Genomic DNA, 27,345 nt, shown 5'->3' with positions numbered 1-27,345 from the left:
TCGCAGCTCAACTAATGTGGACGGTGCTCAGCCGATAAACTACATTGAACTAGCAAGAAATTTCATTGTGACTATCATTTTCTGCATATCAACAGCCAAAAGCTACACAATTTTCATTTAATTTTGCTTCATGCTATCATGATATATTATTAAACTAACGACGAATAACAGATTTGAACAAATATCCAATAAATTGAATTATCGTGGTTGTGTTGTTACTTGCGGGTGTTGGGTTTGAAATCTCAAAATATAGAAATGAAAGAATTCTGTATCAAAAAGACAATAGAGTTAGAAGAATTTTGTTAACGGGGTGTGCCTTTAAGGAATGGAATTCTTAGACTAATTGAACAGTCACGAACAAAAAATATACAGAAAATGGACAAAGCAGATTATGTACATATAGCAAAATACTTGGATCCTTTACATCGTTCTATATTTTCCTGATATTATTTTGATGAAGCAGATGAACAGAGCTCCGACCTCGCTCTTTAGCCTTGTCAATCGTAGATAGAAGTACCGCCAAAAAGTCTTCTGCTTGGTCATTTGATGCGAAAACCAAATTGGCCTGGAAAAGCGGAAGAGAAGTTCGAGGATTGTTGTTCCATCTCTTTCCCCTAGTTGCCCAGCTTCTTTTGTGCGAAATGTGATTCTGCCTTAGCAATGTATCTGAGCTACTTCCCACAATATGTACTTCATCATCGTCGTTATCAGCATGGATTACACTATCTATCCCGATTTCAGTTTCTACCAACCACTCTGGGTTAGCAGGCACTCCTTGACACTCGGGCTTCCCATATTTTACTATACTGGAGCAGGAGACAATTAATATAAGCCTCTCAGTGAGGACAACAAACTTCCCATCATGCCTAAGAGCTTTACACATTACCAACATTTCGTCTTTGAGCATAATATGGTCGTCAGCCTCTCTAAGAATAGATACTCCAATTGCTTCTTCCCAAGAGTAAGGCCGCAAAGGAAGTTCTCTAGTTAAATGCCTTGGCAATCGGACCCTAAAGCGATGAGATCCCCGATTATGGAGTTTGCTCCGATTTCTGATGCTTTGTGCAGTTTTGCCGGTGATATCAAGGATACTGGCTGCTGGTCTTGCCACAAGTCCTGTCACTCCAAGAGCTATGCCTGCAAGAAGAAATATGTTTTGAGGCTTGAAGCTGCGATAGTCTAAATTAGTACAGAATTCACTTCCCTGGAGGTTCAACTTCGCTGCAATACTGACCAGAAAAATAGCATGGATAAACTTGATACCTGAGAGGACTCCTGGAAGGCCATGTCTCTCTGCCCCTTTAATAGGTGATTGTAATAGACCTGTTAGACCCTGCAAATCAAGAATAGGTACCAACTGTGAAAAAGGGATGAATCAAAATTGCAGGACATTTAACTCCTAATACATCCTTCTTCATCGGTGACATCTTGTCACATGAGAAATAACGAGACTCGAAGAAGCTATTCTAAAGCCATGCAGAGTCAAAGGGAGCTAAAAGAGGAAGTGAAACAGGCTGCTATGCCCATGGGAGCTAAGAATTGAAAATAACATACCTCTAAAAATTCATTTATCACCCCTTTGCTATGGGAGGATATTCCCTTTTGCTGCCTTTCCATACTTCTGACAGCCTGATCATCAAAAGTAAATGCCACAATACCCTACAAGATCAAATGAATGAACACGTGGTCAGATAATATAGAGTATGAAATGATGTTTGATACAAAAGTACCTTGTGTGCAGCTTTGCTGAATTGGGTGGCAGCATCACTTAAGGCATACACGGTGTTACTCAAAAGACTAGAGGTCCCTTCTGCCATGCCTTTAATAAATCCTGCACGAGTCTGCAGAAAGAACTGGGCTTTATATCTAGTGGGAAGGCTCTGCAGAAAGAACTAAGCTTTATATCTAGTGGGAAGGATAAAAGATCAGGTAATGCAGAAAGTACCTGGAAAACACTTTGAACAGGAGCAGACAAGAAATCTTTAAGGCCAAGACCCATGCTCCTCGCAAACCCCATAGGATTGCCAATAACTCCTGCTGAACCAAATACCTGCAGCGAACAACGCTATTTCAATGCCCATGACCACTAAGAAGACTCTGAAGAAATGTACTTTGGACCTAATTCAACCCCAAAAACTTGCTAATAAGGGTGAGAATTGCCGGGACCATATAAGAAGACCAAGTCCACCTCCCACAACCGATGTGGGACAAATTAACACTCCCTCACAAGCCCGAGCGTGGACAACATAATATGGGGCCCCACCATCGGGTAAACCAAGAATTGGCATGGGTCTGACTCTAATGCCATGAGAAGAAATGGATCTTGGACCTAACTCAACCCCAAAAACTAGATCATCAGGCTGAGATTTCCCAAGATTTCCCAGGACGATATAAGGATACCAAGTCCACATCCCACAACCGATGTGGGATAACTCAAAGACTATTGCAATTCAGTTTACAAATGAATAACTATCAGATTGGCTAATAATTCATTGTTTGGCTCTTCAAATCATTTACCAATATAAGCAAATGGACACTTCCATGAGATCAACACCAAGAAACACATAACAGGGAAGGTTATTTCATGAACCATAACAAAAAGTATGACATTACTACAACACTTGTTCTTTAAAAAAGCAGCATCGGGTTGTTCCCTGGTCTAAGAGCAAGTACAATTTCATCCTCCCTCTGTCCCATTTTAGGCGATGGTGTTTGATTGGGCACGGAGTTTAAGAAAGAAAGTAGGATTTTTGAATTTATGGTCTATAACAAACCATAGACATTCGTGAGGTATATATCATCTCAGTAAGGGTAAAACTGAAAGTTTAAAGTTAAATTGCCTCCAAATAAAGAAATGTCATTATGTTTGGGAAAGACTTAAAAGGAAAGTGTGCCACATAAAATGGGACAAAGCGAATACTATATTAAGCAGAGAAATGGATTGAAGCTCAGAAGCATTTTCACAAAGACTTATTACGGTTGAGCTTTTTAGAGCTATAGCCAAATGCTTTTTGGATAGTTGATTGTAATAAAATTACTATGATGTGAGGGTCTGGAATGCCGAAATAAAGTGAGAAATTTGCTAAAAGCCAGACGCCATCATTGGGTGTTACAGCGATGAAGATGAAAAAATGGGGACCAACAATGAGGTACTGGTACAATTTTCTTGACTAAAACTTCATAGAACTACCTGTACACAACTGTGCAAAAAGATAATCAGCACACAGTATGCAATCTAGGTGGTACCTTGACATCAGGTATTTTAAAGTTGATCGCTAATCGATCAGTCTATCCACAACATTCCGAGTTTCTTTTGGTCTACCCAATTCAAAATGTTTTAAGTTTGATACATAAGATAAGCCCTTTGCCCTTTCTCTTTTCCCTCCATTCCACACAGCTAACGGAATCCTAAAGCAGACCGAAAAATCTCTGACAGCAAAGACAGACAGAGCATCAGCAACTTTTCCACCTCAAACCAGAAAACCAGTTGAAAATGGGTGGCAATATTTAGAATCTCTACTGAGAAACTTCGATTAATATTGGAATTACCTCTCTTTACACTCCCCTTCACATTAAACTACAAACTGAATATAATGAGAGTTCTTGAAGCTTGTAGTAATTTGAAGCTCACATTGATGCATGATCAGATTTATAGTGCAAGCAAAGCCTACATTCAGCTCCTCAACATTGTACCGGGATCTGAAGTTCTGGTAGATTTTGATACAGAAGTCAGAACTGGGATGTTCTAGCCTCTGATTATTTGGAGATAAATTCATTCTCCATCTCCCCATCTACTGAAGGAGTACCAGAGTTTTTTAGTGGTTAACTACGGGAAGATAGTCAAGGTGTGTAGACATTTACCTTGTACATCTCATGAAGAAATTGTTGTGTGTAATGCTCGATGAGTATCTCTTGAACAGATTCCCAGCTAGCAAGCTGATGTGAAAGGATTACTTGTTTAAGGTGAATTTGTGCTCCCTCGATATCAGCAAGTGCCATAAGACCCCTCTGCAAAAGTCAGTGTCATATGACTTGAGAAGCACACATATAAATGAAGTTGCTGAGCGAAATTATAAAACAGTATTGTTCTATGATGGTTTCTCAAGCTGACTGTTAGAATTAAAAATAAGTTAAACATTTATGAAATCATCATATGTTCCAGCATCCATCATATAGCCTTACATGTATAAGAGATTCTCCAGATGTAAGCACTCCATTTCGAAGCAACCAGGGACTGCTGGAGAAACTATAGAAGAAGTTCAATGTTATAAACATACAGTAAAGTCACATGAAAACACAATATGAATTTCAATTACCTTAAAGTCAACTTCAGCGGAGCCACATCAAACAACTCAACATAAATCTTCTTCTGCCTTTTGGCGAGAAGGTGAATCTGTTGCCATGGGGCTCCAATTGGAACTATTATAGGTAGCAGAGAGGTCCTATCACTGCTTCCATGAAACACAGGAATCTTAACTGAGTAGCATTCATTTACATCTGATTTCTTGGGTGCCTGATCTATGGAGGTAGAGATGTTCATAGTAAAAACACCATCAAAAAGAGGATGGTCTGTTGAATTAGAGTGCTGTAACGCTCTGCTCTGCAACCTTGACGATAAAGTTTTAATGAAATCAAACAAACTCAAGATCACATACTGATCAAGTTCAAGATGAAAATCTGCTACTCTGCAAGAAAATAGACTTGTTAGGCAGTGATACAACAGAATAAATGTCGATAGAGTTTGGATTTTAGCATTACATTTGTAAGGAAGAAGTTACAGACCTTAGACTTATGTACTCGAAGGAGACTAGTGACAGATATCTATTATTCCACTTCGTCACCACCAATGAAAGTACCGGTTCCCGTGAGCTCTCCAGATCTGTCCTTACTCCACTAGTAATTGTCTTACTAACATCAAATGATAAGATAACAGGGTAAGGTGTACATGTTAACTGGTTATCAATTTGCAAAGAGGTGATTTGAAAAGAGAATCTCTGTTGATCTACACCCTGCGTGAAATCAACTGTAATGTCTCTTGCACAAGTGAAAATCAGTTCCTGCAAAAGAAATGTAGTAGTATGACAACTCAAGAATTTTGCATTGAAGCTTGCAATTTAATAATCTTCGATTACAACAATTGAAGGTACCTCTGGCATAGAGCTTATTAGAGAGATGCCAACATAGGGAATGTCCACCAATATTCTCTCTTTGCAGTCAGAAGAATTTTCATGCTTCAATACATGTCTATTTCTATCCTTGGACTGAGATATGTGTGGACTCTTCATACCACTCAATACATGGTAATTTGAATCAATGATGCTCAGAATCTGTATTTGGAAATATAAACTGTCACTACAAAAGAGAAAGCAAAACAAAGATGGTATGTGACTTTTGAAGCATCATCAATGCACCTTGACTGCTCCTTCAGAATGGACAGAAACAATAAGAGTTCTTTGAAGTTTCTGAAAAGGGTAAGCAGAAGTCATATGTGTAAGCAAGGTAACAAGATTATCATATAAATGATTGGAGAAATGTTACTTACGGTCTTATATACAATATAATAAAGAGCAAATTGTGTTTAAAATAAAGAGAATGACAGGGAACTTACTTTTTGAAAAAAGGAATGGTTAGGATTAAACTTAAGGAAAGCACTACTAGATGAAAGCAACATAAAAACCCACAAAGCAGTATCTGTTCTAGATCAGTACAAGATTGTAGGTCTTTCAAGACAACTTCCTTTCATGTAATTTTAGGTCTACATCGTCCCCTTGTAACACCTTCACTTACTATGGTTCCAAACCTATGAACTGTGCATCTGGAGGTCTACGCCCATTTCAAACGACCTTCCCTTATTTTATCTTTAACTAGTGATATTTGCACCTTTTGCTGAACGTGGTCATTTTAATCTTTTCTAATTTTCTAAGATCAATCATCAATCTTAGCATCTGTATCTCTAGTTGACACTCATATTGTGGATATGGTGGACTTTGGAAGCCCAATATTCACTCTCATATAATATTGTTGATCTTACAACTGTTCTATAGAACTTGCCTTTCACTTTGACAGGCATCCTTCTATCATATAACACTCCAGTATACACTTCTCTATTTTAACAATCCTATTTTGATTTTATGTGATATCTACATCTATCATACAATTGTTCTATGACATCGAGCCTATGTATTTGAATTGTTTCCCATCTAATCTCACCTCGATTTCACTCTTCTTATGCTGTTAAACTTGTAGGGTACATATTAAACCTTACTTTCACTTATCCTAGAACTCGCTCTCTAGAGTGCTTCTCCACAATTCAAGCTCTCGGTTGACACTTTTGTTATTGTTGTCAATTAGCACAATATTGTTGGTGAATAGTATATGTTGAAGTGTGTGACAATCTCATCCATTGGGATGGGGAAATGATGCCTAGATTTTTGGAATTCGAAATAAAATTCATGCTACTGAGCAAGTTGAATATTATTGATTATCATCCGAGTTAAGTGGGTTATGGCAAGAGATAGCCTACTATCCGGATCTCCAAGCGAAGTGTATTGATGATGCAGTTCCCTTTCAACAATTGGTTGAAAAGGAAAAGTCTATATTTTCTGGCCGATTTAGGGTTTAGGATCATATCAGGATACAAGTTTCTCTTGAGGATGCATGTTCTTACGTTCAACAGGAAGAGAGTCGACAAGGACCCATGTTTTATTCATCATCAACTGAGAAGTTTGGGTTGGCTGTATCTCATGAGCAACTAAGGACAATCAACTCTGAGAAAGATCACATGCACAATGAATATTGTGAAAAGCCAAGAAGTACAAAGAAGACATGCTAGAAACTACATGGTAGACCAACTAGAGGTCGTGGGGGAAAACATACAGGTCTATCTAGGTGTCAGGCTAATATTGAAGAAAATGTGGAGACTTCCAGGGAAATTGCTTCTTGAGAAATTTTGTCTTCGGATAAAGTTCAACATCTTCGCCATCTCCTAAACAAACTTGATTTTTCTAATGTTGCCACTTCCAATTATGTCCAGCCAGGTATTGCCTTTAATGCTCACCTTAATTCTTCGATTATTGACTCTGGTGCCAAATAAACACATGACAGACTCCTCTAAAAGCTTTCAAAATTACTCTAAGTTCCAAAGAGTTCCAAATGTATACCTGATATTACATTATTATCCATTCTCCATGTACCTGAGTTTCCTGTTAACCTATTATCTGTTAGCTCTATCACCAAAGCACTAAATGGTAGTGTCGAATTCTTCCCTGGTCATTATGTTTTTCAGCATTTTCAAATAAAGAAGAGGGTTGGCAGTGAAAGATTGCATGATGACTTATATATGATTGATGAAACTTGAGACTTTGGTCAAGTTTTTTTTTTTGGAGGAAATAAGGATGTCAATCGAAAATAGTACAATGACATAGACGGTTGTGACACCCATCATTTTTTGTTTTAAAGAATGTAATATCCTAATTTATTTTCCAGAATTGAATGGTTTGGACATTCTTTTAGTAGAAGAAATAGTTTACTAAAAGACAACAAAGAGGTTAGAAATGAGGAAGAGATCTGTTTAATAGGCAACACGAATTGCACTCTAGTTCCTTTGCAGTTCAGTGTTAGGGTTTTAAAACAACCTGGAAAATGCAGTTCAATGGCTATAAACAGCTTGAATTATGAAAAGTAGGTATCAGTAATCAACCACTTCCGCGTACTGATCAATATTTCAAAGCAAAGCTTCAAAATTGAAAAAGAACATCAGCTTAGTAATTTGCACAAAAAGCTAGGTTTTGTCAAGTACAAATTGACTTAAAAACACATATTTATACCTTTATTTTATTTTTTTTGATTTGCACCGGGTGTCCGAGTCTCTTTGAGCCCCGACTAATCCCGGGGGTGTACAGGCCCTCGGCAAGGAGTTTCCCGCAAGTGCACCACGGTTAATTCAGGTTTTACCCAGTCCGATGGCCCTCAGAAATTGTTTGCACCCAGTGGGTTTCGAACTTGAGACCTTGAAAGGGAGCAAACCCCAAGGCTCAAATCAATTGCCACCAGGCCAACCCCTGAGGGTTTATACCTTTATATAAACAGATTATCCAAAATTGATTTTTATTATTTTGTTATATGCGTATAAAATGTGTATTGGACAATTTTTACTCATCTCATTGTCTCTTACTTAAAATTGGGTAGCTCTAGCAAAATGAATTAGGAATTTTCTTTGTATATTCTAGTTATAGATCACAAACTATTTGATTTTCTCGGGATAAGTCAAAAAATGAATTCATCAATCGATACCAAGATGATGCAAAAAAATTATAATTAAGTATAGAGCATTAAGCTTTCAGAGGATTTCCAACAATCTTAAATCATACATCATTTTTAAGGTCAAGAATTCATTCTCTAACTTTTTAAAACAGATGAAGCGTGTATACTCAATTTAGCATAGTATCAGAGCAGGCAGATGTCCAGGGTTCAAGTGCCGTCAATTATTAAAAGAGGATTTCACATCCATAGCCAAAGAAAAAGAATGCCCCCTAAATTATTCTTTTACACTTTCAAAGAGAGTAGAATATACTCCCTCCGTTTCAATTTATGTGAACTCATTTGACTGGGCACGGAAATTTAAAAAAAAGAGGACTTTTGAACTTGTGGCGTAAAATAAGGCACATATATTTTGTATGGTTATAAATCATTGAATAAAGGTAAACTGGTTGTAGCTCTATGTCAATGCCTTTAAGGCATCCATAATAATATACGTAGCAAAAATTTGATGGCCTTTTGTACAACAACAACCAAGTGAAATCCCACAAGTGGGGTATGAGTAGGGTAGTGTGAACGCGGATCTTACCCCTACCCTGGGAAGGTAGAAAGGTTGTTTTCGATAGACCCTCGGATCAAGAAAGATAAAAAGAAACAGTAAAAACAAGCAATATCAACAAAAATGGCCAGAAAGATAATAACAACAAAAGGCAACAACATCAACAAGCCGTAACAACAACAGAATACCAAGAAGCTGAGGCGAAAGAATATAGAAAAACAGCAGGAACTACTAGCAATCTAGGACAGAAACTACCAGACTAATCCTAAAACTATCGGTTCGGAACAGAAATACACTCGACTAGCTACTAACTTTCTACCCTAATTCTCGACCTCCACACCCTCCTATCAAGGGCCATGTATTCGGTAAGCTGAAGTCGCGCCATGTCCTTGTTGATCACTTCCCCCCAATACTTCTTAGGTCTCCCTCTACCTCTACCCCTACCCATCAAAGCCAATCACTCGCACCTGAAGCATCTGGGCTTCTCCTCTTCACATGCCCGAACCATCTCAGTCTCGCTTTCCGCATCTTGTCCTCCACGAGGGCCACTCCCACCTCTACATATTTTCATTCCTAATCTTATCCAACCTGGTATGCCCACACATTCATCTCAACATCCTCCTTTCTGCTACTTTCATCTTCTAGATACGAGAATTCTTGACTGGCCAACACTCTGCCCCATACAACATAGTCAGTCTAACCACCACTGCGTACCTTTGAGTTTCGGTGGCACACTTTTATCACACAAGATACCGGAGCCTCCATTTCATCCACCCTGCTCCAATGCGATGTGTGACATCCTCGCCAACCTCCCCATTCCCTTGGATTACAGACCCAAGATACTTGAAACTTCCTCACTTGGGATGACTTGTGAATCAAGCCTCACGTCGATGTCCGCTTCGTCCATCAAGTCACTGAACCTGCACTCCAAGTATTTTGTCTTACTCTTACTCAAATCGAAACCTTTAGACTCTAGGGTGTGTAACCAAACCTCCAACTTCTCGTTAACACCACCTCTTGTCTCGTCAATCAGTACAATTTCATCTGCAAATAACATACATCATGGCACCTCCATTTGATGGCCTTTTGTGACGAGCAAATATTTCTGACCGAATTAGGTTATTGGTGTATATTCGTCTAACTAGTTCTGAGAGTAGGAAGTGAAATTTAAGGAAACATTATTTTAGAATTATTAACTCCAGTACGGGCTTTAGATATTTTCTATTTTTCATTACAAATCAAAAATATCAACAGCTAATACCAAGCTATACCAATAACAAGAACATGATTCTGGTCAAGTACGAAAAGAACTATAGTGAATACAAGCTCTACTTAAACATTACAAACGGAATTAGAGAAAGCGAAGTACCTCGGGAGTCGCGGATAGGTATACTGGTGCATAGTCTTTCACGTCATCTAGAGCATATGATCCTATAGCACGTTCACCCGTAACCTGCAAAATCCAGAGAGAAACCTTACTACCAGAAAAACGCGAAATAATCATTCGGCTTTAAATATAGCAAAACATACCTCAATAGTGAGACGATGTGGATAGCAGGGTTCATCCCATGCATAAGGACAAGAAGTGTAGGAATGGACCATGGTTTCAAAAGTTTCGCACCTTTGTTGGTAAACACGTAGCCTCTTGAATAGACAAAGGGAAAGGGTGAATTAGCCAAAGATCAACAACTAAGTTAAAAATCAGACATTTGTTTTGCTAGTCGAAATTCTGTGGAATGAGCAAGGCTCGTAACTGATTTAGTTAAATTTAGGAAATTTGATTTTTAATTGATTTGATTTGATAGTTCGACTGAATGTATAGATTTATTTTATTTCTTTAATTAGCATTAGGAGATTTGTGGATGTAAACACACACAGAAATACAAGAAGCCTTTTCTTCTTCTCAAAATCTACAATTATAGGACCAAATATCAAGCTTTTTACCTTGATGAAACTATTTTAAAGGACATTAGCACTCCATATTCCAATTTTTCTGAGTAGACATGACCAAAATGGAAAGGAAAGAAATTATTGGAGTACAAGATGTTTAAATAATTGGTGGAATTTAAGGACAATTTATGTTTAGCACTCTTCTTAGTTGAGTTAAAATTTACTTTCTAAAGATGGTAAATCTTTACTGCTCTTGGAAGGCCCAATACTTTTGACACCTTAAATAAGGGAGTTGAAGAAGATAAGATAGACAGACAACAGACCAAACTAACAACACAAACTTTAAGAAGAGGTGATTACACAATTAAACAATTCACTAACCAATTCCATAATTTGATGAGTTTGCTAAAATTTAGACCAATGTTACCTAATTTAGTAGATATGTCAACCTATGGATGGGGAACGACTTTGTAACCTAATACTTAACCTAAAACAAACTTTGTTATGGACAAACTACTTTAAGAAATATCAATTTACTTTGCTAAATCTTAAATATTCTTAAGCTATAGAGAATTTAAAAAGGTCTTTAACACAGTGATTTTGGATAAATATATAGAGATCCTCTAGAAAGCTGAAGTTTTAGACGAGGTCAGGTACACACATAAAGTGAATTTTCCAGATGTGGGAAACCATGTTGAAAACCCAATTAAATAAATAGTGTATTCACTTGTCTCCTCAACAACTTGAATTTTTAGACGAGATGGCATAGCAATCATTACATAATTGGAATCACATTTTTACTAACTTAATGTGAATATATATGTTAAAATTTGCTAATTAAGGAAAACATGGACAGTAATGTGGGTTGCAAATTAGAGATGAAAATCGCCAGTTCACCCTTATAGAACGAACATACTCAGTGGCATTCACTAGACGTTTAGATATTTTATTCTCTTTTTACTTAAATAACTTAGTCCATTGTTCTCAAACCAGATCTGTGTTAAATGTTTTCCTTTTTGGTAGCTTACATCTTTGTAAGAATTTGCTACAAAAATTTGTCAAAACTCAAAATATACTAGAATAGTCCCCTAGTTTTAGACACTTATTATTGTCTTGTGGTATTCGTGTCCTCATCCAACCTTGTATTTGTTCACATATGCTACTAGTATCCTATGTCACTCAGAAATGAAGTCTATATCTGCATCCCAATCAATTTATGTCACATAAATAGGGTGGCAGCGGTGAAAAAATTGGAGATGACTTTAAAGCAAGACTTTTGCGGTAACCAAAATCCTAGAGAATATTTTACCCATCTAGCTGTGGCTAATACAAGGTCAAAAACTACTGTGTTGCACAGAAGGAATATACCTCCTGGGAGAAATTGTCAATACGGTATGGCATAAAGCCAGTATCATCTTCTGACACAAGAATCAAGTTTGTCCCCGATTGACCGTGAGGGCTCCCAATAATTTTATCATCTTTAATTGAGACATCAGCAGTCTGAACTTCCACACGTATCATGTTCACGGCACCAGAGAGAAAATTTCGCATTTTCACCTGAATATCACCTAGATGTTCTGGCAAGAAGCAACCGGACCATTGCCATCCAGGTTCAGCAAATTTAATAGAGACTAGCAACTCCCTGAAATATATTGACACATAATAAATAACAAGAATAAGGAGCAGAAGCAAGGAAAAATCGGCAGAAAATCACAGCTCTGCTTCTCATTCGTCCAACACGTATTGCCTCCCAGACTTATCTAAACACTTGCATCATCAGAATTGTTGATCAGAAAAGACAGCTTACCAATGACTATTCCTACAACATTTCCTCCCTAAGATCTTAACAATAACTACTCCCACGAAAAGGTGCTCTCTCGTCATCTACCCTTTATAGATTCGAGAAGATTCATAAAGAGATTCAAGTGTTTCAACTAACACCTTGTAAGTGATGACGGCAATTAAAAAGTTGATGGCATGGACGGGGTGACTACAAGATATTTTGTTACCGTGTCATGCAAGGAGAACATAGAGGATGTAAAAATGCACGGGAGAAAAATCTATTATTGATCTTTTATTAAGTGTTTTACAATAGCCCTATTTATAACTATACACCATACATATTCTATTCCTATTCCATGTGGGACTAGGGTTATTTACATAACTATCTAACAGTACTCCTCAAGCTGGTGCATACAAATCATATGTATCGAACTTGTTACATATGTAACTAATACGAGGACCAGTGAGGGACTTAGTGAAAATATCGGCAAGCTGATCATTCGACTTCACAAACTTTGTAGATACTGAGAGTATCTTTTCTCTGACGAAGTGACAGTCAATCTCAATGTGTTTAGTTCTCTCATGGAACACCGGATTTGATGCAATATGAAGGGCATCTTGATTATCTCACACAAGTTCCATCTTACAGATCTCACCAAGTTTCAACTCCTTGAGCAAATGTTTGATCCAAACTAGCTCACATGTTGCCACGGCCATTGTTCGATATTCTGCTTCGGCACTAGACCGAGCAACCACATTCTGTTTCTTGCTCTTCCAATACACCAAATTTCCTCCCACTAGATCACAATATCCAGACGTAGAACGTCTATCAGAAGATGATCCTGCCCGGTCAGCATCTGAGTATCTGTTGATTAGCATGATTCAAGGAGACTTGATTTAAAAGTGTTGATTAGCATGATTTCAAAAGATTTGATTATATTTAGGAGATCTGATTTTATTTGATAGCTGGATTGATTGTATAGATTTATTTTATTTCTTTAATTAGTATTAGGAGCTTTATATAAATTCTCTTGTTCATGGGATGTAAACACAGAAATACAAGAAGCCTTTTCTTGTTCTCAAAATCTACATGGTATCAAAGCCCTTGCTGCCTTTTTGAGGTGAGTTATCTCCCTCACAGCACTAGGGTTCCGTTTTTATCAAAGAGATCGAGTTTTCTCTCTCTTGGTGGCTGTCCGCAACACAAACCCCTTTTGGTTCCATCGAGACAGATTTGGTTTCCGGCGAGGTAGATTACTTTTGAGCAATTTTTTTCAGATTTCCTTCTGATTGGGCAGAAAATATGGAGACATTCAAGGAAACGGTTTCTGGAAAAATCTTACCTTTTGATGAAATTCAGCTTCTCCGTCGCCTCCTAGCCAAACTTGACTCCCCTAATGTTGCCACATCCAATCATGTGCAATCAGGTACTGCCTTTGCTGCTCACATTAATTCTTGAATTGTCGATTCTGGTTCAAATAGACACATGACAGACTCTTCTAAAGGCATTCGAAACTATTATCCGTGTCCAAAAGAAGATAATGTTAAAATAGCCAATGGTTCTTTAACACCTATCTCAGGAACAGGTTCTGTCATTTGTACTCCTAATATTAAACTATCATCCATGCTCCATGTTCCTGAGTTCCCTGTCAATCTTTTATCTGTTAGTGCCATCACTAAAGCTCTAAACTGTAAAATCGAGTTCTTTCCCGATCATTGTATTTTTCGGGATATTCAAACAGGGAAAAGGATTGGCAGACTTGTATATGTTAGATGGAATTCAAAACTCTGGTCAAGCCTTTTTTAAGGAAAAGATGTCAACCAAGAAATAATACAGCGGCATAAACGGTTAGGACACCCATCATTCTAAGTTTTGAAGAAGTTATATCCCGATTTATTTTCAAGGATTCGATTTGAATCTTTGTTCTATGATGCGTGTGAATATGCCAAGCATACTAGAAACTATGATCTTGTGAGTGATAATAGAAGCACAACTCCGTTTATGACTATTCATTCTGACGTATGGGATCCTACCCAAATTGTTTCTTTGTTTGGTAGTCGATGGTTTGTTACTTTTATTGATTGTTGCACTAGGATGACTTGGGTATATTTGTTAAAAGCCAAAAGTGAAGTTTTCTCTTGTTTTAAGTTATTTCATAAGATGATTTGTGTACTCACTTTGATGCCAAAATAAAAATCTTGAGAACTGACAATGGCAACAAATACATGGATAAAAGATTTGATGCATATTTGGAGTCCAATGGGATAGTCAATCAAACAAGTTGTCCTTACACAAGTGCACAAACTGGGGTCGCTGAATTAAAAATTAGGCATCTGTTAGAAATAGCAAGATCTCTTATGTTCACCATGCATCTACCAAAACCTTACTGGGGATGCTATTCTAGCGGATGCCTTTCTTATCAATAGATTGCCACTTAAACCCCTCAATTTTCAAAGTCCTCTAGAAACTTTAAAGGGTAAAAATGAATATATTGTTCCTCCAAAGGTGTTTGGGTGTGTTTGCTTTGTCCACACTAGAAACTCTGAGAAACTTGATCCTAAAGCTATAAAGTGTGTTTTCATTGGGTATTCTCCGACATATAAAGGTTACAAATGTTATCATCCTCTCTCTAGGAGATCTTTTGTTAGCATGGATTAAACCTTTCGAGAATCTGACCCTAATCCAATATTACCTCATCACCTCTTCAGGGGGAGAGTAGTAAGGAGAAAGAGGTGATTCTACCTAGTTCCATTACTGGACCTCCTGATGACACTGTCACAGGGGAAAGTGAAATTGGAGAAAGAAATCAGGGGAAAACTATTGGGCGTTTGGATAGAACTGATTTGAAAACTTACTCAAGGAACAATAGAGCAGAAGAAGCCATCATACAATCTACCGAAGCTGAACCTTCTTCTACTGGTGAGTTATCTACATTTCCTAATGAGTTAGATGTGCCTATTGCTCACAGAAAAGGGGTCAGATCTTGCACCACCAAACACCCTTTATCTAACTTTGTCTCCTATAATTCTTTGTCTCCCTCCTATAGAGCCTTTGCCTTGTCTATTTCTTCTGTGTTTATTCCCCAGAATTGAAGGGAAGCTTTTGCAGATCCTAAATGGAAACAACCTATGATTGAAGAAATGAAGGCCTTGTCAAAAAATGAGACTTGAGAACTTGTCACTTCACCACCAGACAAGAAGCTAGTTGGCTGCAAATGGGTCTTCACTGTGAAGCACAAAGCTGATGGCTCGATTGAAAGATTCAAAGCAAGATTGGTGGCTAAGGGATTCACTCGGACTTATGGAGTGGATTATCAAGAGACATTTGCCCATGTTGCTAAGATGAACACTATTAGAATTCTTTTATCTTGTGCAGCTAATCTTGATTGGGACTTGCAACAGTTTGATGTGAAGAACGCATTTCTTCATGGATACTTAGAAGAAGAGGTGTATGGAGATTCCTCCTGGATTTGATATTGCATAGAGTCAAGGAAAGGTATGCAGATTGAAGAAAGCCTTATACGGACTGAAGCAATCCCCCCAGAGCTTGGCTTTACATGTTCAACAAAGCAATAATTTTTTTCGGTTACCAACAAAGCAATGTTGATCACACCCTCTTCATAAGACATCAAACGGGTAAACTCACTATTCTCATAGTTTATGTTGATGACATAGTAATGACAGGAGATAGACAAAAAAAAGATGTCCCGATTGAAGAAGTTTGTACCATATGAATTTGAGATCAAGGATCTAGGAAAATTGCAGTACTTCTTGGGAATTGAGGTTGTTAGATCCAAAAGAGGAATCTTTATTTCTCAAAGTATATTCTGGATCTCTTGAAAGAAACCGGTATGACAGGTTGCAGACCCGCAGAATCGCCCATTGAAAACAATCACAAGTTACAAAGCGGAGTTGGAGAATCAGTTGATAAAGAGAGATATCAGAGGCTGGTTGGAAGACTCATTTATCTCTCCCACACTAGACCAGATATAGCCTATTCAGTTAGCCTGGTGAGTCAGTTCATGCATGATACTCGAGATCCTCATATGCAAGTTGTCTTTCACATCTTGCGGTATCTGAAGTCTGCTCCAGGAAAAAGTACTTTTCTCCAAACATGATCACCTCCAAATAGAAGCCTTTACCGACGCGGATTGGGCTAGATTTTTGGATGATAGAAGTTCTACATCCGGTTACTGTACGCTCGTAGGAGGAAACTTGGTTACTTGGAGAAGCAAGAAGCAAAGTGTAGTTGCTAGATCAAGTACGGAGGTAGAATATAGAGCCATGGCCCAAGGTATTTGCGAACTGCTTTGGCTACAAAAGCTACTACAGGAATGAGACTGTTTGAAAAAGGAAAACTTTCCTTGTACTGTGACAATAAGGCTGCCATCAGTATAGCTCATAATCCAGTCCAGCATGACCGAACAAAGCATGTGGAAATTGATCGACAATTCATCAAAGAAAAAGTTATAACCGGTGTCTTGAGTTTGTTTCATGTGCCATCGGAAAAACACCTAGCTGATGTGTTTACCAAAGGTCTCAACAAGCGAACTTTCCATATTTTGAGTTGCAAGTTAGGCATGTGCGACATCTTTGCACCAACTTGAGAGGGAGTGTTGATTAGCATGATTCAAGGAGACTTGATTTACGAGTGTTGATTAGCATGATTTCAGGAGATTTGATTATATTTAGGAGATCTAATTTTATTATGATTTGATTTGATAGTTGGATTGATTGTATAGATTTATTTTATTTTCTTAATTAGCATTAGGAGCTTTGTATAAATTCCCTTGCTCATGGGATGTAAACAGAGAAATACAAGAAGCCTCTTTTTCTTCTCAAATCTACAGTATCCAATAATTTGTTCATGGCCTTGATCTTCGAACAATAATCCTTTGCATGGGGCTGATTTTATATATTGAAGAATGCGGACAACTGTATCCCAATAACTATCACCGGGAGAATCCATAAACTAACTCACCGCACTCACAGGAAAGGAAATGTCAGGTCTTATCACAGTGAGGTAATTTAATTTACCAACCAACCGCCTATATCTTGCAGATCGCTAAGCGGCTTCCCTTGTCCTAGCAAAAGTTTAGAATTCGGATCCATAGGAGTGTCAACAGGTGTACAGCCCGTCATTCCTGTCTCCTCAAGAATGTCTAAGGCATACTTCCATTGTGAGATCACAATACATGAGCTAGACTGAGCGACCTCAATACCCAAAAAATACTATAATCTGCCCAGATCCTTAGTCTGAAAATGTTGAAAGAGTTGTTGCCTCAACATAGTAATACCATCCTGATCACTGCCGGTTATAAAAATATCATCAACATAAACCAACAGATAAATACAGAGATTTGAAGCAGAATGCCGATAAAACACAGAGTGATCAATTTCACTACGAGTCATGCCAAACTTCTGAATAACTGTGCTGAACTTACCAAACCAGGCTCGAGTACACTGCTTTAGACCATAGAGGGGCCGACGCAACCGACATATAAGGCCACAAGACTCCCCCTGAGCAACAAAACCAGGTGGTTGCTCCATATAAACCTCATCCTTACGGTCACCGCGAAGAAAAGCATTCTTAATGTCCAACTCATAGAGAGGCCAATGGCGAACAGCAGCCATGGATAGAAAAAGGCAAACTGATGTTATTTTAGCCACGGGAGAGAAAGTTTCACTGTAATCGAGCCCAAATACCTGAGTATAGCCTTTGGCAACAACACGAGCCTTAAATCGATCAACCTGGCCATCTCGACCAACTTTGACTGTATACACCCAACGACAACCAACAGGAGATTTACCCGAAGGAAGAGGAACAAGCTCCCAAGTACCACCCGTATGTAAAGCAAGCATCTCGTCAATCATAGCTTGTCACCATCCTGGATAAGATAGTGCTTCACCTGTAGACTTAGGGTTGAAAACAGAGGACAAAGATGATGCAACGCATAATGGGGTGATGACAGACGATGGTAACTTAAACCAACATAATGGGGATTAGGATTAAGTGTGGACCGTATACTTTTCCGAAGTGCAATCGGTTGACTAGAAGGAGACAAGTCCGCAAAGAGCAGGGTCAGGTACAGGACGTAAATAGCTGGGCCTGATGCTAGGCGCGGACGACGATGATAAGTCAGGAGTGGTGGAGCTGTAGAAGGTTGAACTGGACTAGGTGATGTAACTAGAGCTATAGGTGGTGGAGCTAGAACTGGAGTTGTAGGTGGTGGAGCTGGAGTTGTAAAGGAAGATGAATGGGAGATAGTGACTGAATCTCCAAAAGATGGAACTGGTAGCACCTCAAGAATTATCTAAGTGATTACCTGGACCTGTGAAGTATGATTGGCTTTCAAAGAAGGTAACATCAGTAGACATAAGGTACCGCTGGAGGTCATGTGAATAGCATCGATATCCCTTCTACGTTCTCGACTAACCCAAAAATACGCACATAAAAGCAGGAGGAGCTAACTTATCTTTTCCTAGAGTAAGGTTATGAACAAAACATGTGATCCCAAAGACACGGGGTGGAAGAGAGAATAAATGTGAGTGGGGAAACAAAACAGAGAATGGAACTTGATTCTGTATAGCTGAGGATGGCATACGATTAATAAGATAACAAGATGTAAGAAGTGCAACCCCCTAAAACGCAACGGAACATGAGATTGTATGAGTAGGGCACGAGCAGTTTCAATAAGATGTCTATTTTTCCTTTCAGCTACCTTATTTTGTTGAGATGTGTACAGACAAGATGTTTGATGAATAATCCCATGAGAGTTCATAAACTGCTGAAATGGGGAAAACAAACACTCTAGGGCATTATCACTACGAAATATGCGGATAGAAACGCAAAATTGATTTTGAATTTCAGCGTGGAAGGTCTGGAAAATAGAAAATAACTCGGATCAAGTTTTCATCAAAATTATCCAAGTGCACCTGGAATAACCATCAATGAAACTGACAAAAAAGCGAAATCCCAAGGTAGAACTGGCCCGACTAGAACCCTAAACGTCTGAATAGACTAAAGCGAAAGGTGACTCTGCTCGATTATTAAGATGCCGAGGGAAATTGGAGCGAGTATGCTTACCGAGCTGACATGACTCACACTCTAGAGTGGACAAGTGAGATAAACCAGGTACCATTTTCTGAAGTTTTGACAAACTGGAATGTCCCAACCATTTATGTAATAAATCTGGAATCAGTAACAGGACAAGTTGTTTAAGGAAGATGTGAGTCCATGCGATTTTGCAAGGATAAGGTAATAATGGTGAATGATCCGCCCCGTACTGCATTTTTGTATAAAAACAAGGTTATCAAGAAATAAAACAGAGCATTTAAGTGATTTGCCTAAGAGACTAACGGCTATGAGATTAAAAGGACTACCGGGAACATAAAGAACTGAATCTAAAGGTAAGGAAGGATGCGGACTTGCTTGACCTATTCCAATTGCCATGGTTTGAGACCCGTTGGCCATTGTGACTGTTGGGAGAGATTGAAAACATGAAATAGTAGTGAATAGAGATTTGTTACCAGAAATATGATCAGATGCACCTGAATCAATGACCCAAGACTCGGAGGTTGAAGATTGGGAGTCACAAGTCATGTCACTATCTGTTTGAACAACGGAAGCTATCCCTGAAGATGTTTGTTTACACGCTTTGTACTGAAGGGACTCAATATAATCCGATAGAGAAACTATCCAATTGTTCATAGTATTGGATCCCATTTTGCTAAAATCAATTTCTCAAATTCTTGACTAAAGTTGTATGGTTAACCTTGGAACCCCAAATTAGAACACTTTTTCTTTTTTGGAAAACATTGTTCACTCGCCGGAAAACAAAAAGGTCATCAGATTTTGGTGAAACTTGGATGGGTAGGCTCTGAAAAGCCTCGCGAAAAAGTTGTCTTGAAGAAACTTTGCGAAAATATGGCCGGAAAGTGGCCCACGCGCTGGCGCGTGAGTCGGAACCCTCGCCATAAAATTTTCTATTACCGGCACGTGTAGGTGCCTGGCAGCTTTTGTGCCGGAGAAATTTTCTGGGGTTGGTCGCCGGACGGTGATCTACCTCGTGGTGGTGTTGGTTTTTTGCACAACACCGACGGAAAGTGACTTTCACATAGACAGCCCTTAGGTCACAGGAAAAATTACACCATGACGAAGTTCTTTCTTCCCGGTTACGCTGGAATGACGCACAACGATCCTTTCACACTAATGCTCTGATACCATGTGAGAATGCACGGGAGAAAAATCTATTATTGATCTTCTATTAAGTGTTTTATAATAGCCCTATTTATAACTATACACAATACATATTCTACTCATATTCCATGTGGGACTTGGGTTATTTACATAACTATCTAACAGAGGATTAGTTTGAAATGTCCCTAATGGAAATTTCAGACAAGGGGCTTTGCATGCATTGGGGTATCATACTCCTCCCATGCTTCTAGGCTTCACCAAACTAAATCACAATAACTAGGTGCTGGAGTTCTATATGTGCAAATGCACGTGCACTTAGTTTAGAAGTATTTAACATTTATGAGGGGAATTCGTAATATGTGCAAACTTAGAAGTAACTTGAGATATCAATGAGCAATGATAATGCCAACCACTGTCACAATATACCTCATTGTATTCGTCCACTGAATATGAGAATGCCTTCCAGATTCCAATGTGAAAACATCATCTGTTCCTTTCTGCTTGTAACACAAATCCTTGTTGCATGCATTACTGATTACGTATCTGTAGAATTATGAGTGCTTAATTATAGATACATTCCTGGCAGGAAGATGTTAAATAAACACTTTGAATATGGTAGTAGAATGACATAATTATGATATTGTAGATTACCTTGGCTGAAAGGTAATAATTCTTGTCCTACCCAAAAATGGTGCTGCAACAGCACTAACAGAAGTTACATAACCAGATTTCCTGGATGGTTGTGGGACCGTTACACTGGTCGAACCAGTAGGCGGCACAAGAGAAAAAGCGATAGACCAAGAATCATTAGGAATGTCATCCATCAGAGAATTAGGTAGATATCTACACAGTCGGACCATAATTTCACTTGAAGACAAACTTGGGTTAGGTGAATACATCCGGCAATTAACCTTCCAAGCATCACCTTCTGTTAAGCTACAAGATTTTAAGCTGGACTGACTGCTTGTATAAGACCTACTCCAGTGAAGCGATGCTTTTGAAGCATATATATCATGCTTCTGTGAACCCCGGTGAAGAACTGTTGAATTATCAAACTCGATCGATTGTGTCTCAGAGAATTTACGGTCATGTGACTTTGTGACGAGGTAATTGCTCAAGGGAGCTACAGGCAGAATGTTGCTATTCGCAGCTGTATCCATATCTTGATTAGAAGTAAAAATGCCAAGACCATCTTTCTTGCGGAGAATTAGGTCCTGCTCGTCCACATCATAGCAAGAAGTAATAACACTAAAATGGCCTTTAGTCCAGTTGACAGATTCAGACACAACAAGGGGGAAACCAGTGCAATTGTATAGCAAAAATGGAACCGAAATGCATATTTCACGAGCTCCACAGAATGCATCCATCACCTTCTCAATTGCAACACACAGAGGACCTAATAGAGTGGAGATTATAGAATAAAAAATAATAAGAGACAGAACTAATAATGCTGGTATGATGACAAAGAACAGGCATGCAAAATTCAATAGGTACCATCTGATGACTGAGGGTCAAAAGTAATAGTCTCCGACAAAGAGAACCTTGTTCCGCTGAACTTTGCTATTTCACTAAATGTTTCAGCACGTGGAAATTTCACAGCTGAAGGTTTATATCCAGGCATGTCGAAAGTTATTGTGAGGTCATGTGAAGAATCAACATGGAAGAAAGAAGTTTCAACCTGGAAGAAATGGAAAATTATGCTGGTGAAGAAACACAAATTAAAACAAATTTATTCATGAAATATTAGTAACTATAACATAGTGCAAACCTCTGACACATCTGCAGAACGACAAACACCAGCATTTTCTATTGTCACAGACACCATCTCCGGAAGATAGTTCTTTAACACCAATGGACTGCTTAAAGTCAACTGATGTACATTCCTCTTCTCGGACTTGAGCATGTAAGTTACATTGTTATGAGCTTTAAGGGGTTGTGTTAGAATATTGTTGGACAAAGAAAACCCTTTTTCTGGTGACACAGCTGACGCTAAGCACCAATCATGCACAGATATGCAGCAGCGGAAAGGGTCACTGCTTGGATGAGATGGATAGCAGACAAAAGAGCGCAAAAGGCTGATTCTATTTTCATTTGAAAGAATATTTGGAATACTGTGGGCTTCACTCCACAAGTAAGAATTACCAAGAGGACGCCATCTCATTCGTCCTGCTTCAGCCAAATGTAATGGAAGAGGAAACTGTTGACCAGGATATATGGGGTCCAGAATCTGACATGACAAAGAAGGGAAATGACAGAAGTTAGGAAAAAGTGTAGGGACAGAAATCCAGCCAAAACTAAACAGATACTGGTATTCTTTTTCCTGAACCAATAGAATTACGTCCGCCTATATACCTTTGGAGAAACACCAAATGGAATGTCAAACCGTACTTCAAGAGGCACAGAAGTCCCATTTGATACTACTACCTGAAATCAACCCGAAATATGTAAAGCAGTATAGATGATCAACACTGCACAAAATATGACCAGCATTGGCACTTACAGTTGAGTACAACCGCACCATCTTCGTGTAACTCTGTATGGACACATCAATCACTACAGGAACGATAAAGCCACTTTTTTCTTCTATTCTACCGTTCCTTCCATCATTTATACTACTGTTTGGAACATTCTTAGTTGTATCAATATCAAACTTCCTTGATGATTTGGAAAAATCGACCTCAAAGTATCTAATACCAACAAGATCCATTGAAATAGGAGCAGAAGGAAATGATGTTCCCTCGAGTTGAACAATGATATAATGATGTGAAGGCTCCACCGACTTTTTGTCACCAAGTTGGTCACAGGATTGTGCAGGCCTATAGCGTAAAATTTGTTCCTCAAGACTTTCACTAACATAAACTGGAATAGAAGATCCTGGTTGTAAATACTTTCCACCTTTCACGGAGGGTACTTCTAAGCCATAACCACTCTGCTGCTGTTGATAGACATGAAACTCTAAAGGCAGCGAAGTCAGATTTTGCAGTATATAAGGAGGAGAACTCCGGGTGTCCAGATTTTCACTTATCTGAGAATTTAAGAATGATGGGATTTCAGAATGAGCAGTCAACTGTACCAGATCCCATGCATTTTTAGTCATCTCAATTGCCCTAGAAACAACCTTCACCAAAGGAAAGCAAAAGGAAAGAGACATACATCAGCTATCTCGTTTGAATTGTACTTAAAAGAGATGACCAATAAGCAATTCTGTAGTAAAATTTTACATTGTGCAATTTGTTATATTTCTGTCAATATTCTGCAAGCATACTGCAAGAATTCCTATAAGCCTATCAGATGAAAGGAAACTAAGGATGAGAACTTCTTTAAACAAAAAACTAGATAAGAGTAGTGTACAAAAAACAAATGAACTCATATTTAATCCTAAATCAGGGATAATTTTTTTAAAAAGAAAAAGTCTGCATATTCATTTCGGCCAAGGAACTCCATCAATGTTAGCTTTAGGTTAACAACCATGAGAATGCACGGGAGAAAAATCTATTTTTTGATATTCTATTCAATTATAATACAATGGGCCCTATTTATACAATACATATCCTACTCCTATTCTATGTGGGACTAGGACTAATTCACGTTATTTCAATAACTATCTAACAACAACCAGCATAAACATAGTAAAGAATCCTTTGAATATGGATAGAGATGATTCATATAACCTAAATCTGCTAAGGATGACCTATGATGCTTAGTCTATCATTTTCAAGGATGCAGCAAAATGTAATCTAGTATTTTATGACACAAGGTTGAGCTTATCTGATTAAAGCTCAGAAAGACGAGGATAACAGTGGTGATGTTTTGTTATTAGGCGTCATAACAAAACACATCTGGATATAGAACAGTGGTAACAGAAGCAGAATATAGAACAATGGAAGTGGCGCCCACAAACACATCTGGATCAAGCAACTACTAAAAGAATTGAAATTTAGAAAGATTGGCCAAATGAACTTGTGTGTGATAATCAAGTTGCACTTCATATCACATCAAATACGGTGTTTCATGAGAGGACTACGCATATAGAAATTGATTGCCATTTTATCAGAGAAAAGATGCTCTCAAGAGATACTTTCACAAAGTTCGTAAAGTGGAATGATCAGCTTGAAGATATACTCACCAAGTCTGGTCCAAGAACAAGTTATATGTGCAACAAGCTTGGCGCATACGATTTATATACACCGGCTTGAGGGGAGTTAAGGATATTGTAAATACACAGCATATCAATTAGGATCACAAACCAATTAGGATGACTAGTTTCCTGTAATTATGTACATCTTGATTTTCTTTCCTAGTTTAGAACATGTATGCCTTACTATCTAAATACCCAATAGCTTGAGGGAATAATCAAGCAGAGCTTCTCACAATTCTTTCTTCCTTGTTCTATTTTCTCACAATTTCCACCAGAAAACGCCAAGAGGGATTCCTTTCTCGCAATAAATAATTTTATCAACAAATGCAACAGAGAGTTTTCTTGCAAAACAGTTAAACTAAATTACCTCAATAAGGGACTCGGTAAGATTCAAGTTAAGTTGAGTTGTCGACTCGATATGAAGATTGCTAGTAACGTCACTACTCAAAAGGGAATGGTCGTCATGCCTTCTTATGCTTAGCTGGACTTTCCATGGCTCTAGGAAAGGCTCCCACAACGCCTATTGTCCCAGATAGAAAATAAAATTAGTGAACCAGAAGTCCAATAGAAGATAAACCATGATTTGTTATCTCTACCTTGTCAATGTTATTGTAGTTCACTTGGACTTCACACTTCACTAAACCCTCCATTTCATTTCCAGCTATATTTGAGCGAAGAAGCAAGTTTGTCATGAGTAACTCCAGCAAAGGTCCACTTGAACTCCACTAGAGAAAAATATACAGGTATTAGCAAAACATTTGTAGCTGAAGAATTTATGGGATATAATTAGCAGAAATGATCAAAGGACAATAACCCATTGCATTCAAAATATAAAAAAGACAATACTGGCATGAAACAAACAAGAATCGCCCCACTTATCAGCAGTGAAAAAACAAAAGACCACACAATTAACCAGATGAAAGACCAGAAAAGCAAAGATTAAATATGACGGAACATCAGGGATAAAATTTGCAGTCTAGAACCCCACCCCACCACACCACACCATACCCCCATAAACAAAAGTTAGAAAACAGCCTAAAAAGAATAGGAAAAAAAGAAAAAGATAAAAAGAGGTGATGCTTGTCCAGGACCATATAAGGAGACAATAACGAGATAAGAAAAGGAGAAAAAGAAACTCTTCCCAATTCAGTACAGAGGAGTTTTGACAGTGATGATAAAAGAAAAAATGCAATTTTTTCATGAAAATATGAGCATAATTGTAAAGAAGATGGACATAAGGCTTAACTCAACCAAAAAACTAGTTCATGGGGTGAGGATTGCGAGGATTGCACTGGACCAAATAAGGCGGCAATAAGCCCTTCTCTCAACCAATGTGGGACATTCTTAGACTCTGTGTGCATGCCGAAGGCTGGACTTTTTCGAGTGTGGACAATATAACATAGGGGTGCAACATGGGGTTAACCAAGAATAGGAATGTGTCGGGCACTAATACCATGTAAAGACAATGAAAATTGGGCCTAAACTCAATTGCAAACGTTTGAGGTGAGGATTGCCCAAAATCATATTAGGTGACAATAGCCCATTTCCTCAAGTAATGTGGGAGATCTTAACAATAATAATACTGAAGAAGAAATTACAACACACTCTGAAAACCTAGAGACCGAATCCTAATTACTAACAGCCTTCCTATATCTTCGTGAGCTTCCAGGAACTAGACTTCTCTGAAACAAGATATATTTCAAAGTGCTCCTACAACTTCTAACTGACATGATGGACCGAAGGTGGCATACCAGCAGCATGCATGTTCATAACTTTACCCCCGCACTCAATATCAATGAGAAAATTCATGTAGAGTACACAAGACCTTGCAAGAAAAGTTTCGTGCAAGAAAAAAGAATGCCAGGAAACAGATGTCAGTCACCAATGAGGAATAACTCCTACCATGAACTGTCAATTTACTGTTCAAACAAAAGGGAGGAACCATTAAAGGAAATATGATGATGGTCTACAGCTTCCCGGTGGTACCCATAAGAACATAAATCATTAAATACTTCTAAAGATAGTAATGGATTTAAGACAGTTGAATAGTGTTAGTTAGTGATTCCAAGTTGATGCTCTTGTTTCGTCTATTCCAGGCATGTCTTGTTGCCAAAGGATATACTCAGATATTTGGGCTCGATTATAGTGATACTTTCTCTCCCATGGCTAAAATAGAATCAGTCCGTCATTTTCTATCCATAGTTGTTGTTCGCCATTGGCCTCTCTATCAGCTGGACATTAAGAATGCTTTTCTTCACGGTGACCTTGAGGTTGAAGATTATATGGAGCAACCACCTGGTTATGTTGCGCAGGGGGAGTCTCGTGGCCTTGTATGTCACTTGCGCCGGTCACTTTATGGTCTAAACCAGTCTCCTTGAGCCTGGTTTGGTAAGTTCAACACAGCTATCCCATGACTCGTAGTGAAGCTGATCACTCTGTGTTTTATCGGCATTCTACTTTTTCTGGTGGTCTATGTTGATGATATTGTTATTACTGGCAATGATCAGGACTATGCTTATT

At 38.4% G+C, this 27,345-nt stretch overlaps 1 protein-coding gene across 13 annotated transcripts in view; it reads right to left on the bottom strand.

Moving 5' to 3' along the window:
* Positions 1-228: 228 nt before the first annotated feature.
* The window catches only part of LOC104107909 (uncharacterized), an 87,053-nt gene continuing 59,936 nt past the window's right edge, over positions 229-27,345 (bottom strand). For 12 of the 13 annotated variants that reach the window (XM_009616834.4, XM_018774728.3, XM_009616835.4 and 9 more), the window contains 22 exons: positions 25,422-25,550; positions 25,193-25,345; positions 23,188-23,805; positions 23,040-23,111; positions 22,456-22,914; positions 22,182-22,365; positions 21,339-22,083; positions 21,114-21,230; positions 12,074-12,347; positions 10,346-10,459; positions 10,185-10,268; positions 5,412-5,462; positions 5,148-5,327; positions 4,783-5,057; positions 4,317-4,685; positions 4,183-4,246; positions 3,862-4,008; positions 1,946-2,050; positions 1,731-1,841; positions 1,555-1,659; positions 1,264-1,333; positions 229-1,137 (listed from right to left, as the gene is read on the bottom strand). In XM_009616834.4, the coding sequence (XP_009615129.1) occupies positions 431-1,137; positions 1,264-1,333; positions 1,555-1,659; positions 1,731-1,841; positions 1,946-2,050; positions 3,862-4,008; positions 4,183-4,246; positions 4,317-4,685; positions 4,783-5,057; positions 5,148-5,327; positions 5,412-5,462; positions 10,185-10,268; positions 10,346-10,459; positions 12,074-12,347; positions 21,114-21,230; positions 21,339-22,083; positions 22,182-22,365; positions 22,456-22,914; positions 23,040-23,111; positions 23,188-23,805; positions 25,193-25,345; positions 25,422-25,550 (5,133 nt within the window). In that variant the 3' untranslated portion in view covers positions 229-430. The remainder of the gene's footprint in view (positions 1,138-1,263; positions 1,334-1,554; positions 1,660-1,730; positions 1,842-1,945; positions 2,051-3,861; positions 4,009-4,182; positions 4,247-4,316; positions 4,686-4,782; positions 5,058-5,147; positions 5,328-5,411; positions 5,463-10,184; positions 10,269-10,345; positions 10,460-12,073; positions 12,348-21,113; positions 21,231-21,338; positions 22,084-22,181; positions 22,366-22,455; positions 22,915-23,039; positions 23,112-23,187; positions 23,806-25,192; positions 25,346-25,421; positions 25,551-27,345) is intronic. The other variant, XR_011410858.1, reaches the window with a different exon arrangement.

Source organism: Nicotiana tomentosiformis, chromosome 9, assembly GCF_000390325.3.
Source record: "Nicotiana tomentosiformis chromosome 9, ASM39032v3, whole genome shotgun sequence".
NCBI lineage: Eukaryota > Viridiplantae > Streptophyta > Magnoliopsida > Solanales > Solanaceae > Nicotiana > Nicotiana tomentosiformis.
The sequence above is the reverse complement of the archived record's forward strand: the minus strand, read 5'-3'. Positions and strand labels throughout refer to the sequence as shown.